Source organism: Orycteropus afer, unplaced genomic scaffold, assembly GCF_000298275.1.
Source record: "Orycteropus afer afer isolate SDZICR_OR568_19922 unplaced genomic scaffold, OryAfe1.0 scaffold00104, whole genome shotgun sequence".
Taxonomy (NCBI): domain Eukaryota; kingdom Metazoa; phylum Chordata; class Mammalia; order Tubulidentata; family Orycteropodidae; genus Orycteropus; species Orycteropus afer.
Window position 1 is genome coordinate 1,959,627 of NW_006921691.1, and position 14,401 is coordinate 1,974,027.

At 41.8% G+C, this 14,401-nt stretch overlaps 1 protein-coding gene across 1 annotated transcript in view; it reads left to right on the forward strand.

Moving 5' to 3' along the window:
- The first annotated feature begins 1,123 nt into the window (after window positions 1-1,123).
- MAP1B (microtubule associated protein 1B) overlaps window positions 1,124-14,401 on the forward strand; it is a 111,401-nt gene continuing 98,123 nt past the window's right edge. Inside the window, exons 1-2 of the mRNA XM_007943327.2 lie at window positions 1,124-1,307; window positions 9,594-9,695. Coding sequence (XP_007941518.1) covers window positions 1,124-1,307; window positions 9,594-9,695 — 286 coding nt within the window. The remainder of the gene's footprint in view (window positions 1,308-9,593; window positions 9,696-14,401) is intronic.

The following is a 14,401-nucleotide window of genomic DNA, read 5'->3' on the forward strand; positions in this document are numbered from 1 at the left end:
ATTCTAAACATAGACAAAGGCAATAAACATCCCCAAAGCTACATATATTTTAAAAGACACCATTGTCACATAAAATAATTTTGCTTGTGTGTTCCCCAAGGAACTGAAAAGTACATTATAGTCATTTTAATGCTCTGAGTAGAGACAGTATCTTCTCTTTATCCTTTGTTATGCCTGATACTACTGGTTCAGCATGTTATTAAGAAAAGAAATTTGTATCTAAGATAATGCATCTGTAGTCCTCTCATTTCCCATGACCACCATTAAGTCAGTATTTTTCACCCTTGGGCCTTGCTGAGTAGAATCCAAAGCCTGAACAATAGCAGGTTTGGGTTTTGCACTTTTGATGTGCTAAACGGTGATAAATATTGCTATTAGCAAATATGTCTTCCTAAATGCACTAGGTCAAAAACAAGACAGGTTCCATCTACCCGGGCAGGGTATCCTGAGCACCACATCAGCTGTACTTAGCTACTAAGGCTCCTGAGAACCTGGCTTCATTGCAGACAGGACACACAGGGGCCTGACTTGTGCACCTTGGACAAGAGAAACACCCCTTTTCGAAAACTGAAACCCATCCTAGTCTGCTGCACAAGCGGGGTGGGGGTTTGAAGCCGGCAGTGGGTGTGCGTGTGTGGACTGAAGTGTTTACCCCCTGCCTGTTGCAGTGGAAGCCGTTTAGGTCCCCCTGTCCCGGACTTGCGGCCCTGCCCAGACCATTGTCCGCACACCTCGTCCCTCCAGCTTCCGGGCCGCGGGCGAGATGATTTGCTGCAGATGACATCAGCCCGGGGCCAACGCTGGAAGAGCCGAGGCAGCCACCGCGTGAGGATGTGCCGGGTGGTCCTTTCCTCCTCCTCTTCCTCCTCCTCCCGGGCTCCCTCACTAGTCTGCATATAAAAGCGGCGCCGCCTCCCCGCCCTTTCTCACTCCAGGCTCCTCTCCGCCGCGCTCTGCGCGGAGCTAGGAGAGGGCGGAGGGGGAGGCGGCGCGCAGCGCCATAAGGAGGGGGACGCAGGGGGCGGAGCAGAGGCAGCACCTTCGGAGATAATCCTTTCTCCTGCGGCAGAGGAGAAGAACCGCCGGAGCAGGACACATCGCCGAGGCATAGCGGGCCGGCAGGATGGCGACCCTGGTGGTGGAAGCCGCCGAGCCCGAGCCATCCGGCAGCATCGCCAACCCGGCGGCGACCACCTCACCCAGCCTGTCACACCGCTTCCTCGACAGCAAGTTCTACCTGCTGGTGGTCGTCGGCGAGATCGTGACCGAGGAACACCTGCGGCGCGCCATCGGCAACATCGAGCTTGGTAAGCGTCCCCGAATCCCCAAGGGATGAGCGCAGGGAGACGCACAAACGCGACCCCACCCAGGGCGCAAAGACCACTCTCCTCCCTCGACGTGCTCTGCACCTCCGCCCTTCCCTGTCACCTCCTGCACTCTCTGTTCAGATTCTTTTCTGGGCTACTTTTGGTAAATAATCCTAATTTTTATATTTGAGACCCTGAAAAAGGGAATCTCTTATATCCTTGAGGGACCTGTCACAGTGTTGGCCACCGCCTCTCCCGCTCAGTGAAAAGCAGGTGTAAAAGGAGCAAAGGCCACAATAAAGCTGCAATAGCAAGGGGCAGAGAAGGAGTGGGGGAGAACCTGATGCAACCGCTCTCTTCCAGTCCCCCACTCGCCCTGCAGATGGCTGGGGACCCCTTGCAGGCCGACCTCGAGCTAAACCACCATGTGCCAAAGTCCGCGTGGGAATCATCCTCACCCACGGCCACCTTAGCCCCCGGCAGATGCCTTTTCTGGCTTAAAACCCGCCAGATCCATTCTTTCCTGGGAATGACTAGGCTAGAGCCAGAGCCACGCCCGCCCCCGCCCCCCCCCCCCGGACGCAAGGATGGAGAACTGCCTGCGCTGGGTTCCCAGAAGGAGCCCGCCCTGCTAACAGCCCTTGGGGCCTTGGTTGCAGCTTTCAGAAAGGACAATGGGACCCCCAAGTTGCGGGGTGGGGCTTCTTTTAAAAGTCCCAGCCTCGAGAGAGACGGCTGGGGGGGAGGGAGTCGGCGGGTAGCGCCGGCTCGTCGCCCGAGGCGCGCACCAGGAGCGAGCTCTGCAGAGGCCGAATAGCGGTTCCCTGGGAGTCCTGGGCGGGGCCGTGGGGGTCTAGCGGGCACAGTCTTGGGCGCGCAGAGTAACCCGTTCCCCAGCCCCACCCAGACTGCCGCAGTGCCCTCACCGGCCCGCCGCACCTGCCCCCAACATTGCGGCCCCCCCTTCGGGCGCGGCCGCCGCGGCCGGCGCTTCACCAGGGCTTTAGGCTCTGTGGGGACTGTGCGCCCCCACCTCTCCCTCTGGCTGGCTTTGTTGCGCTTCTGGCCCCCGAGTGGGCAGATCTCGTTTCTGCCTTCCCCTTCACCCTTGGCGCGCCCATCTCTGTCCTGGACCTTCCCTCGCCCCTGGTCGAGGTCTGCAGGTCCCTCCGCAGCCCCAGCCCGCGCTCTATTCTCCTGGGGTGGTGTTGAAACGTTTCTGCCCGGAGACACCGGCTGGTGGGCGTGGTGCAGTCCGCACTGCGGTCTCTACGGCAGCCTGAGGCGGACAAAGGGCGTTCTTGCAGCCCTCGTTCCCCGCGCTTCCCACCCCCAATAATAAAAGAGGAAAGAAAATGCTTGTTTTAGATGAAAAATAAACGCTTGTCATCTGCCTCTGCATTTGGAAACAACCACTTGTCCCCAGAACAAAAGGCTGCAGGGTGGGGACTGGAGTTGCAGACCTGGTTCTTTTGTTTAACTTTAAAGCACTGATTTTCCTTTTCAGCTAAAAAAAGAAAAAAAGGCAGAAAGCAGTCGTATTTTATTCGAAAAAAAATTCAAGAATAAGAGAGATTTCTATAGTGAAGTGCTTTATTTGAGTATCTCAGCAGCCCTTCATTTTCAAACTACAGGCCTTTACTCAGAACTGTTCTAATTTGGTTTTTTTGCTCATTTTCCTCCTTGAAAAATTTTCACATACTGACTTCGGGTGTGGTTACTGTAGGAATGAATGACTTTGGATTTTTGAAAAAAAAACCATTTGTTAGCAGTATTGGTGGAAAGCAGTAATACATTAGAGGATACTTCCCTATCTATGAAATCTTAACCACTTGATGTGATGCCAGGAGAGGAACATCACCCTCGTTTAGAAATGAGCACCCAGAGAGGCAGGAAGGATAGGGGACTAGCTCAAGGTCACACTACTCACAGATGACAGAAGGACCAGTACCGCAGCATCTCTTGTTTTCTGGCCCTGTCCCTGACGCTAGTGCAGGACAGGCTAACGTCAGATTTTAAATACAGCATTTTCAGAGCTTGCCTTTGTACAGTTATCCACTTGTGGGCAGTGCCCCACGCAGGGAGGTGGTTTAGCAGTCACCTTTGGACCATAATTATCTTCCTGCTTTGTTACTGGCTGATCAGAGCGGGATTCCTTATGGGGTTTATTCAAGCTGCTTCAGTTGGAGGATAAAATGGATGCATCCAAAGTACTGCTGCAAAATGCTCCCTGTCTTTTTATTTGTATATTTTCACTACTAGCACTGAGTGATAAAATTCAAATCTGCCTTCCTAATTCTTTTTAATTAAAAAAAAAATAAAGTATTTTATATAGAGGAAAGGGCATATATCATGATGAGCAGCTCAATGAATTTTCACGAAATGAACACACTTGTATTATCCAGATCAAGAAAGAGACATTACTGGGATCTCAGAAGCCCATCCTCAGGTTCCCTTTCCATGCCTTCCTGATTTTTAATTCTCTAATTTGCTCAGGTTTTGCATGGAACTCTGAAATTGCTTTATTGATCCCATTAAGAATCAACCAAGTGAGTGAACGGAGCCATTTCCTTACAGTAACAGATGCTACCTTTCCTCTGAAGATTGCTCCCCTGGGTCCTGGGGTCTTGGCTGCAGCTCACACTACAGTGTCTTCCAATACTCAGTGAAAATACTGCTCCAGTAGCTTTTCAGATGGTCTGAGATGACTTAGCAACAGGGCAGGTTGACTGTGTTCCCCTATGGGTAACATGCTGCCTCATGCCTCAGCCTTCAGGTCCCAGCTGGGCCTCCTCCAGAGGTCACTCTGATGGCGCTGCTGTTGTTGCTGGTGACACTGAGTAGTGTTGTGTGAAGCAAGATGGATCTGCTCCAGGGAGTTTGGCTCCAAGTGTGGGTTGCAGGCTGGGAAAGCAGTTCATCATCTGTTACTCTTTCTTCCTCTTTCCCCACCCTTCTAACTGAGGCTCTGTGGGTTCAGAGACCCTTGCAACTTGGATTCTTGCCATCTGATTATTAAGGGCTCTCTGGGAAGACCTAGAGAATAAGCCATAAATCTGTAGGGAGATGGTGGTAAGGCTTAGTAAACCAACAGGCCTGAAATATCCCAGTGTGGATATTTAGTAAATGCTTCTTGAAACCAAGGAAAAGAGATCACTCTAATTTTTTCAGCTATATTCAGAAAGCATAATGTGTAGTTTAGCCATATCTTCTCCAGAGTTTGCAACAGTGGTTTTTCTTTGGACTGGCCTGGCTTTGTTTACTTGTGTAAGGCCTTTATTTAGTTGTGTAAGACCTTATGCCAAACCATTGTCTACCATCAACTCCGTGCTCCCCAGTCCCCTCCCTAATTAGCCCCCCACATCGTGGACCTAATGGCTTTCCTCATTTTTAGCATTTGCCTCTTAGCCTCTGATCTATTTTTACACATAGACTACATTCATCCATGCTTGCAAACCAAATTCTAGAACCCTCTTAAAGGAGTTTTCATTTTATTTTTTCAAACAAACTTAAAAAACACTAAGAAATATTAAGTATCAGTTTGGTGTTTTCAATTACTATTGAAGAATGTGGGAGCTCTGGTAGCATAGTGGCTAAGGCACTTGACTGCTCACCAGATGGCTGGCGGTTCAAACCCATCAGCCACTCCTCGGAAGGAAGGTTGGGCAATCCTACTTCCGTAGTGATACTGCCTCGGAAACCCAAGGAGGGGTCGCTATGAGTCAGGGCTGACTCAACCGGCACATAACAACAACAACAAATTAAAGAATGTAACATTTCCACCACTGAACATTGAGAATCAGCAAGTTTTATACATAAAGATTGACATGTGTAACATCTATTGCCCTGGATTGTTAGGTGTAAGTTTAGCTGATTACATTGTAACCCAGATCCTTCCTTTATTGAATGTCTTCTGTCTGAAATGGTAATACAATTAAGAACTCAGAAAAGATTTGGCATTTAGTTTTTTGGTTTTTTTTTTTTTTTACCATTTTGTTTTAACAGGAAAAAAAAACATACATTGTGGAAGTTAAGTAAAATGTTGGAGAGTATTACATTTGTGATATTCATCTTTCTACTTGTCAAAGTCAAGAGGCAGATGAATTTTTGCTTGCACAGCTTAATTGGTATTATCTACTAAGGGTTTTGCAATCAGTATTGAAATAGAAGTCAGTTCCAAAATTTAAGATCATTATGTTGGTGATTCATGGTTAATCTTCTCTAAGGGCTTACTTTTTCAATACGTTCTAACTTTTATACCAATAAAATAATTATTGTAAATCATGTATTTTGTTTGTTTCTGTTGTGAGATGTTACCCAAGACCTAAATTATTTATTTTCAGTGCTTTGATCTCTGCATTTAAGATGTTGTCTGCATTACATGTAACACGGATATTATGAACATCAAGTTGTTGGCTGAAAAAAAAGAAAACAGAAATTGGATTGATGATCACCAGCCTGGGTCAAGGGAAAGAGTAGAAAGTACTTTCTCTGAAAAATAAAGCCTGCCAGAATTTAGCATGTCTTTTGTTTTAATCCAGTTTCTTTAGTTTATGATTCTAATTTGATTTTAAGTAGGTTTTTTAGCAATAATTTTACAGTAGAATCTTATAATTGGAGCTTTATGATTTAAGCATTTGCAAAAATACTTTAAAAAACGATTTCTCCGAGAGAGCACCTGAAGCCCATAGGGGAAAATCAACTGGTCTAAAGATAAGAAAGCTGTCAAATAGAGCCCATGTACCATTTCAACCTGTAATGCATGGCCATTTCATTCTGCTTTCTGAAATCTACTGCCTCTTTTGGTAATATAGATATTAGCTATTTAAATGAGAGGTACTTTTTTTTTTTTTTTAATGTAGGTTTCCTTAAACAATAATGTATAATGCTTGCATGATTAGTAAACTTGGAGAGAGAGTCTGTATACTGCAGACTATCTGGTCTCTCATTTGTTTTCTTTGACTTGTCCTATGCTGACCCACCCCCGTCCTCCTACACACAATCTTGTCTTTTCTCCTTTGTCCATCTGTAAACTTCATATGAAGATTAGTCTCCCCTTTGTGGAGTGTTACTACCTGAGATTAGAGAACTGAGAAGGAAAGTTCTTTGTTACTCTGTGGCCAATGTGGCCAAGCAATAATAGGCTCCAAAGCATACTGACACATAGTCAGGGCTCCCATGTCCAAGGCTGGATGACTGATTTCAAAGGCTATGAGTCTTAGCATGCCTTCCCAGAACTGAGAGATGCCCTGTGAGCCCAGACATACAACAGTGAGGGTTCATCTCTTCCAGTGGATTATAGTTCTGCCGCCACATGGGTAAACCAGGAAGGGGCACAGTCTTCATAGAGCCCCGCAGAAGCCAAGGCTCAGGAAAGAGCCCGACCTGAGGTGCACTGGGAGTATAGTTGGAGGAGGAAGGTCAGAGATTTTTCTGGTTTTTCTACTCTCCATCAGAGACCATGATGACTTGCTTTTCTGTAAGGCCTCATCAGCATCTCTTTCCCAACACCCAGTATCCCCATCATCCATGAAAAAAGAGAGTCTGGAAGAGCCATGAGATGTTTTCCCATCCTATGAGCTTCAGAGGGTCTCCTATTAACATCTTAGTCACAAAGGGGAGATAGGGAAACCTCTTAAATGCAATATGAACTTTCATTGCAAAATACTACTTCCCTTTAATAATATTATCTAGTTGAAAGCACCATGCGAGTACAAAGTATTTTATTTCGAATATTGGTGTAGAAAGTGGCCTGGTTCCAAAATTTCTCTATCCAAGTAAAGTAAGTAGTGAACCCATTGTAACCTTTATTTTATAAGTGGTAGTAGTGAGTATGCATTGTTAAGAAATAATTTGGCTGGAAATTGTTCACCTAAAAAGAGAACCCAAGCTGAATTCTTTGTTTCATTGGGAGTATAAAAATGAGAAATACTATTTTTTATCAGCTGTTTACTAGTAAAATTTAAAACTTACTGAATGTTTTTTTCTGTTGTTTAGCACTTTCTCCATTGCTAAATTATAAATCATAAAGCCAGCTGTTTAGAAAATATAAAGCAAATATTTAATTACATGTGTTCTGACAAGTTAATTGAAGCCAAGGAAAAAATGGCAAACCACAATGTAAAGCAAGTCTACCTATAACCCCTGATGAATTCAGTCAAATAAATGTAGCAATTTGGACGTTACTTGGAACAAAGGCAGAGAATTGTATGAATTTAATTTAAATACATATGTTTCATTATTAACTTATTGACCCAACTTGACAAGCCAGAAGACAGAGTAGAGCTTAGACCTAGAGCACAGAGAATTCAGTCAACAATACCAATTAAGCAGCTCAGACAGAAAGTCAATGATTTTTCACACTAGCTGAGTATACAGTGTATACATTGAGGTAAAATATTCTAATGAATTCAGACCTCTCAACCTGTCAAGCTTTCCATGAAACAAAAAGAGCCCATTTATCATTTCTAGACTAAAAAGATCCACAAACCTCAACATGCCTTTCTTGTTAAAATTTAAATACTCCATTAGTGCAAATGCAAACTGAGGCTGTTAATGGTTCCAGGGAGACCCAGAACATTCTCCGGAATAATTTAGCCTCTCTTTAGGAATGTTAACTCTTCCACACCTGAATTCTTCCCAGTTATCATAGGAGATATTTTTGCTTCTATTTAGTGGACATACATCAGTTTGACAGTATTCCTCATGATTGAAAAGGTCTTTCATGTGTAATTTGAAAAGATATTTTAGATGTGCAGTGAACTGAGTTTTGGGGGCTGATATTTTTATTTTATATCTAAATATATATGTATACATAAATATATACATATTCTCTCTATATATTATATATATATATATATATATATATATATATATAATACATATACTCTCTCTCACACACACACACATAGAGAGAGAGAATCAAGGTCATTCATCGACCTTGATTCTTTACAAGATGGAAAGACTGCATAAGATATAAATGAGAGTAAAAACAGATAGGCATTGAGGAATCAAGGTGTGTTTAAATAATACACTGCTATTTTATACTCCCAAGTCTGTATGCATGATTAGTGACCAGTAAAAATTATGTGACCAAGTGTTTATTTAGAGTATACCTGCTATGTTCAAGGCCTGTGTTCAAGCCCCTGTTCTTAGTAGGTATGCAATACAGGCTGTTGCTTAGGGATTTGCTTCTGCTAATTGAGGAGGCTCTGAGGTACAATCATGGATACTACATACTCACTTCTATTTGGAATATAAATAAACACACCTTCGAGTTCTGTGGTTCCACAGTTTTTCCTTACTTGCTCCCCACATCTCCCATCTCTAATGCCTTTTTGGTTTCCCTCTGAGCCATTCTGTTTGGAAGGGCAAGGGAAAGGAGGGCAGAGGAGAAGGAAGGAAGTGACCAGGGAGAAGGAGCGTCAGCTCAGGAAACCGCCTTCATTCTTGCCCTGGCATTCTTTTCACCCAAGTTCCGGCCTTGAGAAGGGAACCCTGAACTTTTGTGTAAATGGACAGTTCATGGCCTCCAACTCCAAAGAAGTTTTATAAAGTACAAAAAATTGTCACAATTCTTGGCCTCTGGATAAGAAAACTCAATACAACTAACAATTGTGAATGAAAGAGCTGCCGGCCAAGTTAGGTAAAATAAGTGCTTGGGAGGATGGGCAGGCCAAGTCTTGAAGACTGAGGTCTAGCCTTCTAATCAAAGATCACACAAATTTTGGATTCATACCTAGGGATTTAGAAACCAAGGTTAAAAAAGGGGATAGGCAAAAAGAAGGAATTGTATGTGCACTAAAATACATCTGCACGGTACAGGAATGAAACAAAGGACTTCAATGCCATTCCCCATATCTTATCTACTCCCATTTTACATTTTTTCACCACTTACAAGTGGGCCATGGGAAAGCTGGAGATACTCTGGTGGCCTCTTAGGCTGCTCACAAACAGATAGACCATCCTGCCCTTTCTACTTCCTCCCTGGAGCAGAGTCTGTCATTTTCCTAATAACTGTTTTCTTTTGCTCTCCCAGAAAAGCTGCATTTACATTTTATGAGGGGCAGAAGTTCAGTCCATACTACTAGGTCTCTCTCCCCTGTGGCCTGGTAGAGAGCCCTTTCTGGCCCTCCCATTTTGTGGCATCCGTGCCAGCCACTGAGCTCTTCAGCAAAGGAGTTTCCACATCCTCCCCTCAAGTCTGAGAAATGTTAGTGATGTTTTCCAAACCACTCTGGAATGACTAGCTGGAAGCTTGTCAACTGTCTTGCTTTCCTTCCCTAGGAATCCGATCATGGGACACAAACTTGATTGAATGCAACTTGGACCAAGAATTGAAACTTTTTGTGTCTCGACACTCTGCAAGATTCTCTCCAGAAGTCCCAGGTGAGATATTATTCACTATTAGTCAATGTAGAATTTGAAAGGACAAAGAGAACAGCCCATTGGCTGAAGGCTTTGCCTGGGGCCTCAAAAAGACTTCCTCTTGTTGCTAAAGGATTTTTTTTTGTATTTGCTATTATCAACTAAGATTAGCCAGCAGCCACGTATTAAGAAAGTCAACTCAAAGTGTTCACTGCATGGATTATCTCTTTGGTGGATTTTTAGCAGTTTTTAAGTTTTCGGGTAATTTTTTTTCCCTATTATATCATTGTACTGTGAGCTCAAGGGATTGCTAATTATTTACATGTTAATTTTACTTAAATGTGCTTATAAATACAAAATGGATGCCTCCAGAATCCCACACCACCTACTCCATTTCAAAGTTTAATGTACAGCATCGTTGCATTCTAATCCACTATTGCATTATCACTCATCTTCCTTTGTGTGGATAAAGTGAGTTGGATATGCCAAGCTGCTGTTAAACCTTTCTTACAGAGGTGAAAAAGGATCCTGCAGAATAAAGGTAAGGAGACAAACACTTGTCATATGTGAAGAAGTTTCTGTTAACTAGCCCCTTCACAAGCGTGTCTGTAGGGCTAGTGATGTGCATAGGTTGAGCCATCCCCTTGCTTTCGCCTTGTAAACAGTGATCCATATTTCTCCCACTTGGTCACACTGGGGAGTAATGAGATAGTTTTTGGCCATAAAGATTCAAACCTGGGATGTATTTCTTGAAAGCTTTGCCATTAACCCACCATATGTCTATGGTGTTACATTTTATTTCTTTGAATATTGCTTCAATTTTATAAAAAGCAGAGAAAGCTCTTTTCTGTCTATGTGTTTTTGTTGTATGATTGCTAAGTTTATTGGCATTGATACAAAGTCGGGTGGAGTTCGTATGTTTTGACTACGTAGATCATGTTGCGTTAGCATTCTGAGATCTGAGTCCACATTTGTAGGATGTCGGTGTCGTCATGAGTCACAGTTGAGCAGCTTGCCAGCAATATGTCAGTGAGACTGCTCCAGCTCTCCCCTCTAAGTATGCTATTAGAATGAAATCCCCATACATTTCTGTTAGCCAAATGTAGTTTATAAATTGGGATTGAGTTTATGCTAAGGGAAACTTAGCAAGAACTGGTTCATTAAAAATTAAACTTGCTGCAAAGCCATGTGAAAAATCAACTCTTAGGTAACTTTGCATGGAGAAAAAAAAGAACAGAGAGAGGGAGAATGATCCAGAGATTGTGAGACACACAACTTGCTGAAGGAAAGGTATAGTATATGGGTGTTTTCTCTTGCTTCTGTTGTTGCTGCTGTGTTGTTTTTTTGTTTCTTACAAATTTCCATAACTTTTAAAAAGCATCTCACAAAAATCAGAGAAGTACCCTTTCTCCAACAATTACGTTTGTTTCAAAATGACAGTAAAAGGCAAGTTTTTATCCTATTTTTATGTAGGTGGTTCTGGCTTTCTTCCTGTGACTGCTTCTGAGACTGATTTTTTGTGTGTGAAATAGATCATGTGATTCCCATTGTGTTCATTCATGCTTGATTATAGACTGACCATTATATTTATTATTTACTTATTTGCTGCAAAATAAAAAGTCTGCAAGAGTTGCTGAATAATTCCCCGTTTTTTGGCCAATGACCCAGTGTTGCTCTAGTGGAATAGAAAGGTCAAGTCCCTCCCTACCACCACCTTAGTCTACTAAACCTCACATTCTCCTTTCTTTTCTCTCCTGTCACTTTAACAGTAAGGATTGGTGACCCACCTAGTTGTGTCAGTGCTGTGCTCGATGCTATGTCCAGACATTGGCCTGTGGACACACAGCATTCTTGCAGACCCCCAAAAGCACTGATACTATGACCAGTCTCTGAGTACATTGCGTCCCCCTGGGAATAAGCAGATTAAAAAAGCCATTGTAGTGATGCCTCCGTGTGGGGAGCATAGCGAGAGGCAGGACAGTTTCTAAAGCACATATCAGATTCAGTTTCAGGTAAGTGTATTTCAAGAGAAAAGATTTTAGGTTGGAGGATAAGGACACAAAATTAGGGTTCTGGGCGATCATAGGGAGATCATGTTGGGCCTAAGGAAGTTTACTTAGAAGGAAGGAACAAGATACATGATGGATCCCCTAACAAGAAAGTCATTTGTTCATTTAGTCAGTTTAAAAAATACTTAAATAGAACCTACATTGTGCCAGGCACTGTTGGGGGTGGAGAGGAGCACAGTGGTGAGTAAGACGAGCACAGACACCAAATATTGTAAGCTTATATTCTTGTAGGAGGAGGAGATGTTTAAAAATCACATACGGCTTAATATGAAATCTGGCACCTTGCATCAAATCCTTCAGGGATTTTTTGTTGTTTTTAGGCTAGCAGATCATAGAGCTATAGTAAAGTACTCGTTGTCTTCCAACACAGTAGATTAAGGATGAGGCTGCTCTTATATCTGTTGTACATTCATGTTGGTTATTGTACCTTCTGTAGTTGTTTTTAAGAATTGGAGATTATTTATAAAAGAGTGGTGACAGCCTCACATTTCAGCTAACAGAGGTTGTTCAGGTGGTACAACCAAATGTATCCCTTGTACTAGCTTACCCCCACTCATGAGTTTTTAAATGTATTTTTGAGATCTAGTTCAGTTTTTTCTTCAAGATTGCTGGTCTCATTGAAGACCACTCTACTTTTGGTATCAAGGTTATGCTTGCTTCATAAAATGAGTTTGGGAGGATTCCACCCTTTTCTATGTTTTGGATTGGTGTCAGTTCTTCTCTGAATGTTTGGTAGAATTCTCCAGTGAAACTGTCTGGGCCAGGACTTTTTTTAGTTCGTAATTTTTTGATGACCTGATCAATTTCTTCATTTGTTATGGACCTGTTCAACTTTTCCACATCAGTCTGTGTTAGTGTAGATAAGTGGTGTGTTTCTAGGAATCTGTCCATTTCTTCCAGATTTTCAAATTTGTTGTAGTACAGTTCTTCATAGTATCCTGATATCCTTTTTAGTTAAGTTGGTTCTATTGTGATGTCACCCATTTCATTTCTTATTCGTGTTATTTGTATTCTCTCCCTCTTTTCCTTTATTAAATTTGTCTGTGGTTTGTCATTTTTATTGATCTTTTCAAAAAACCAACTTCTGGTCTTGTGATTTTTTTCTGTTGCCCTTCTGTTTTCTGTTTCATTGATTTCTGCTCAAATCTTTATTATTTCCTTTCTTCTGATGACTGTAGGCTTTTCTTACTGTTCTTTTTCTAATTGTTGGAGATGTTGGTTTAAAGTGTTGATTTTGGCTCTTTCTTCTTTCTTGATGTGCATTTATTGCTATAAATTGCCTCTGATCACTGCTTTTACTGTGTCCCAGAAGTTTTGGTATGTTGTGTTTTCATTCTTGTTTGATTCAAGGAGTTTTTGAATTTCACTTTTTATTTCTTCTCTTACTCAGTCTTTCTTAAGGAGGGTGTTGTTCAGTTTCCATGTATTTACTCTTTTTCTGTTGATCTTCCAATTGTTGATTTCTAATAGGATAGCATTGTGATCTGAGAAGATGCTTTGAAGTATTTCAATGTTTTTAATTTTTTTAAGGCTTACTTTACGGCCTAACATATGGTCTATCATGGAGAATGTTTCATGTGCACTGGAAAAGAATGTATAATGTTCTGTTGTTGGATGAAGTGCTCTGTAGATGCCTATAACGTCAAGGTGGTGAATTGTATTGTTTAGTTCTTCTGTGTCTTGAGTTTCTTTCCAGTTGTTCTATCTTAGATTAAAAGTAGTTTATTAGTCTTCTTCTGTGACTGTGGAGTCATCTATTTATCTTTTCAATTCTGTTAAAGTCTGATTTATGATGTATTTTGCGGCTCTTTCATTGGGTACATAGATATTTACTATGGATATATCCTCTTGTTCAGTTGATCATTTAATCATTATATAATAATGTCCTTCCTTGTCTCTTATGGTGGTTTTTATCTTAAAGTCAATTTTATCACAAATTAATATTACCACTTCTGCTCTTATGGTTGCCATTTGCTTAATATATTTTTTCCAGCCTTTGATTTTTAGTCTGTTTTTATCTTTTTCTCCAAGGTGTGTCTCTTGTAGACAGTATATTGATAGAGTATGTTTTCTTATCCAGTCTGCAACTCTCCGTCTCTTGACATTTAATCCATTGACATTCAGTGTAATTAGTGACAAGTATGAATTGGTTGCTGTCATTTTGTTATGTGTTTTTTTCATGGTGTCCCTAGTTTCTTTGTTCCATCTTATTTTCTGTGCTGAGTTCATTATGTTTATGAATCGTGTTATCATTTCCTTTGTTGCTGTTGTTTTAGTATTTGCTGAATATTTGTATTTGTCTTCTTTTTTTATTGTCATGTGAAGGTTTATAATTTTTCTTTGAGGATACCCTGTGATTTATAATTTTCTCCCTGAGATTAGAACAGTCCATTCTATCTTGCAACTCTCTTGACCTCCTCACCATTTAGAAGTTCTGTAACTACACAGTATTTTCCCTCTTTTTGGTTTGTAGTTGTCCTCATTGCCAATTGATGTCTCTGATTTCCTGTTTACAATCTTGTAAGCTTATTTTACTTTGGATATGTCCATAGCTATGGTTTCTGGGTATGTCATCTTGTGTATTAATGGTTGGCTGTTATTTGCTAATTTTGGTTCTCTGTTCAAAGGACTCCCTTTAGTATCTCTTGTAAGGTTGGT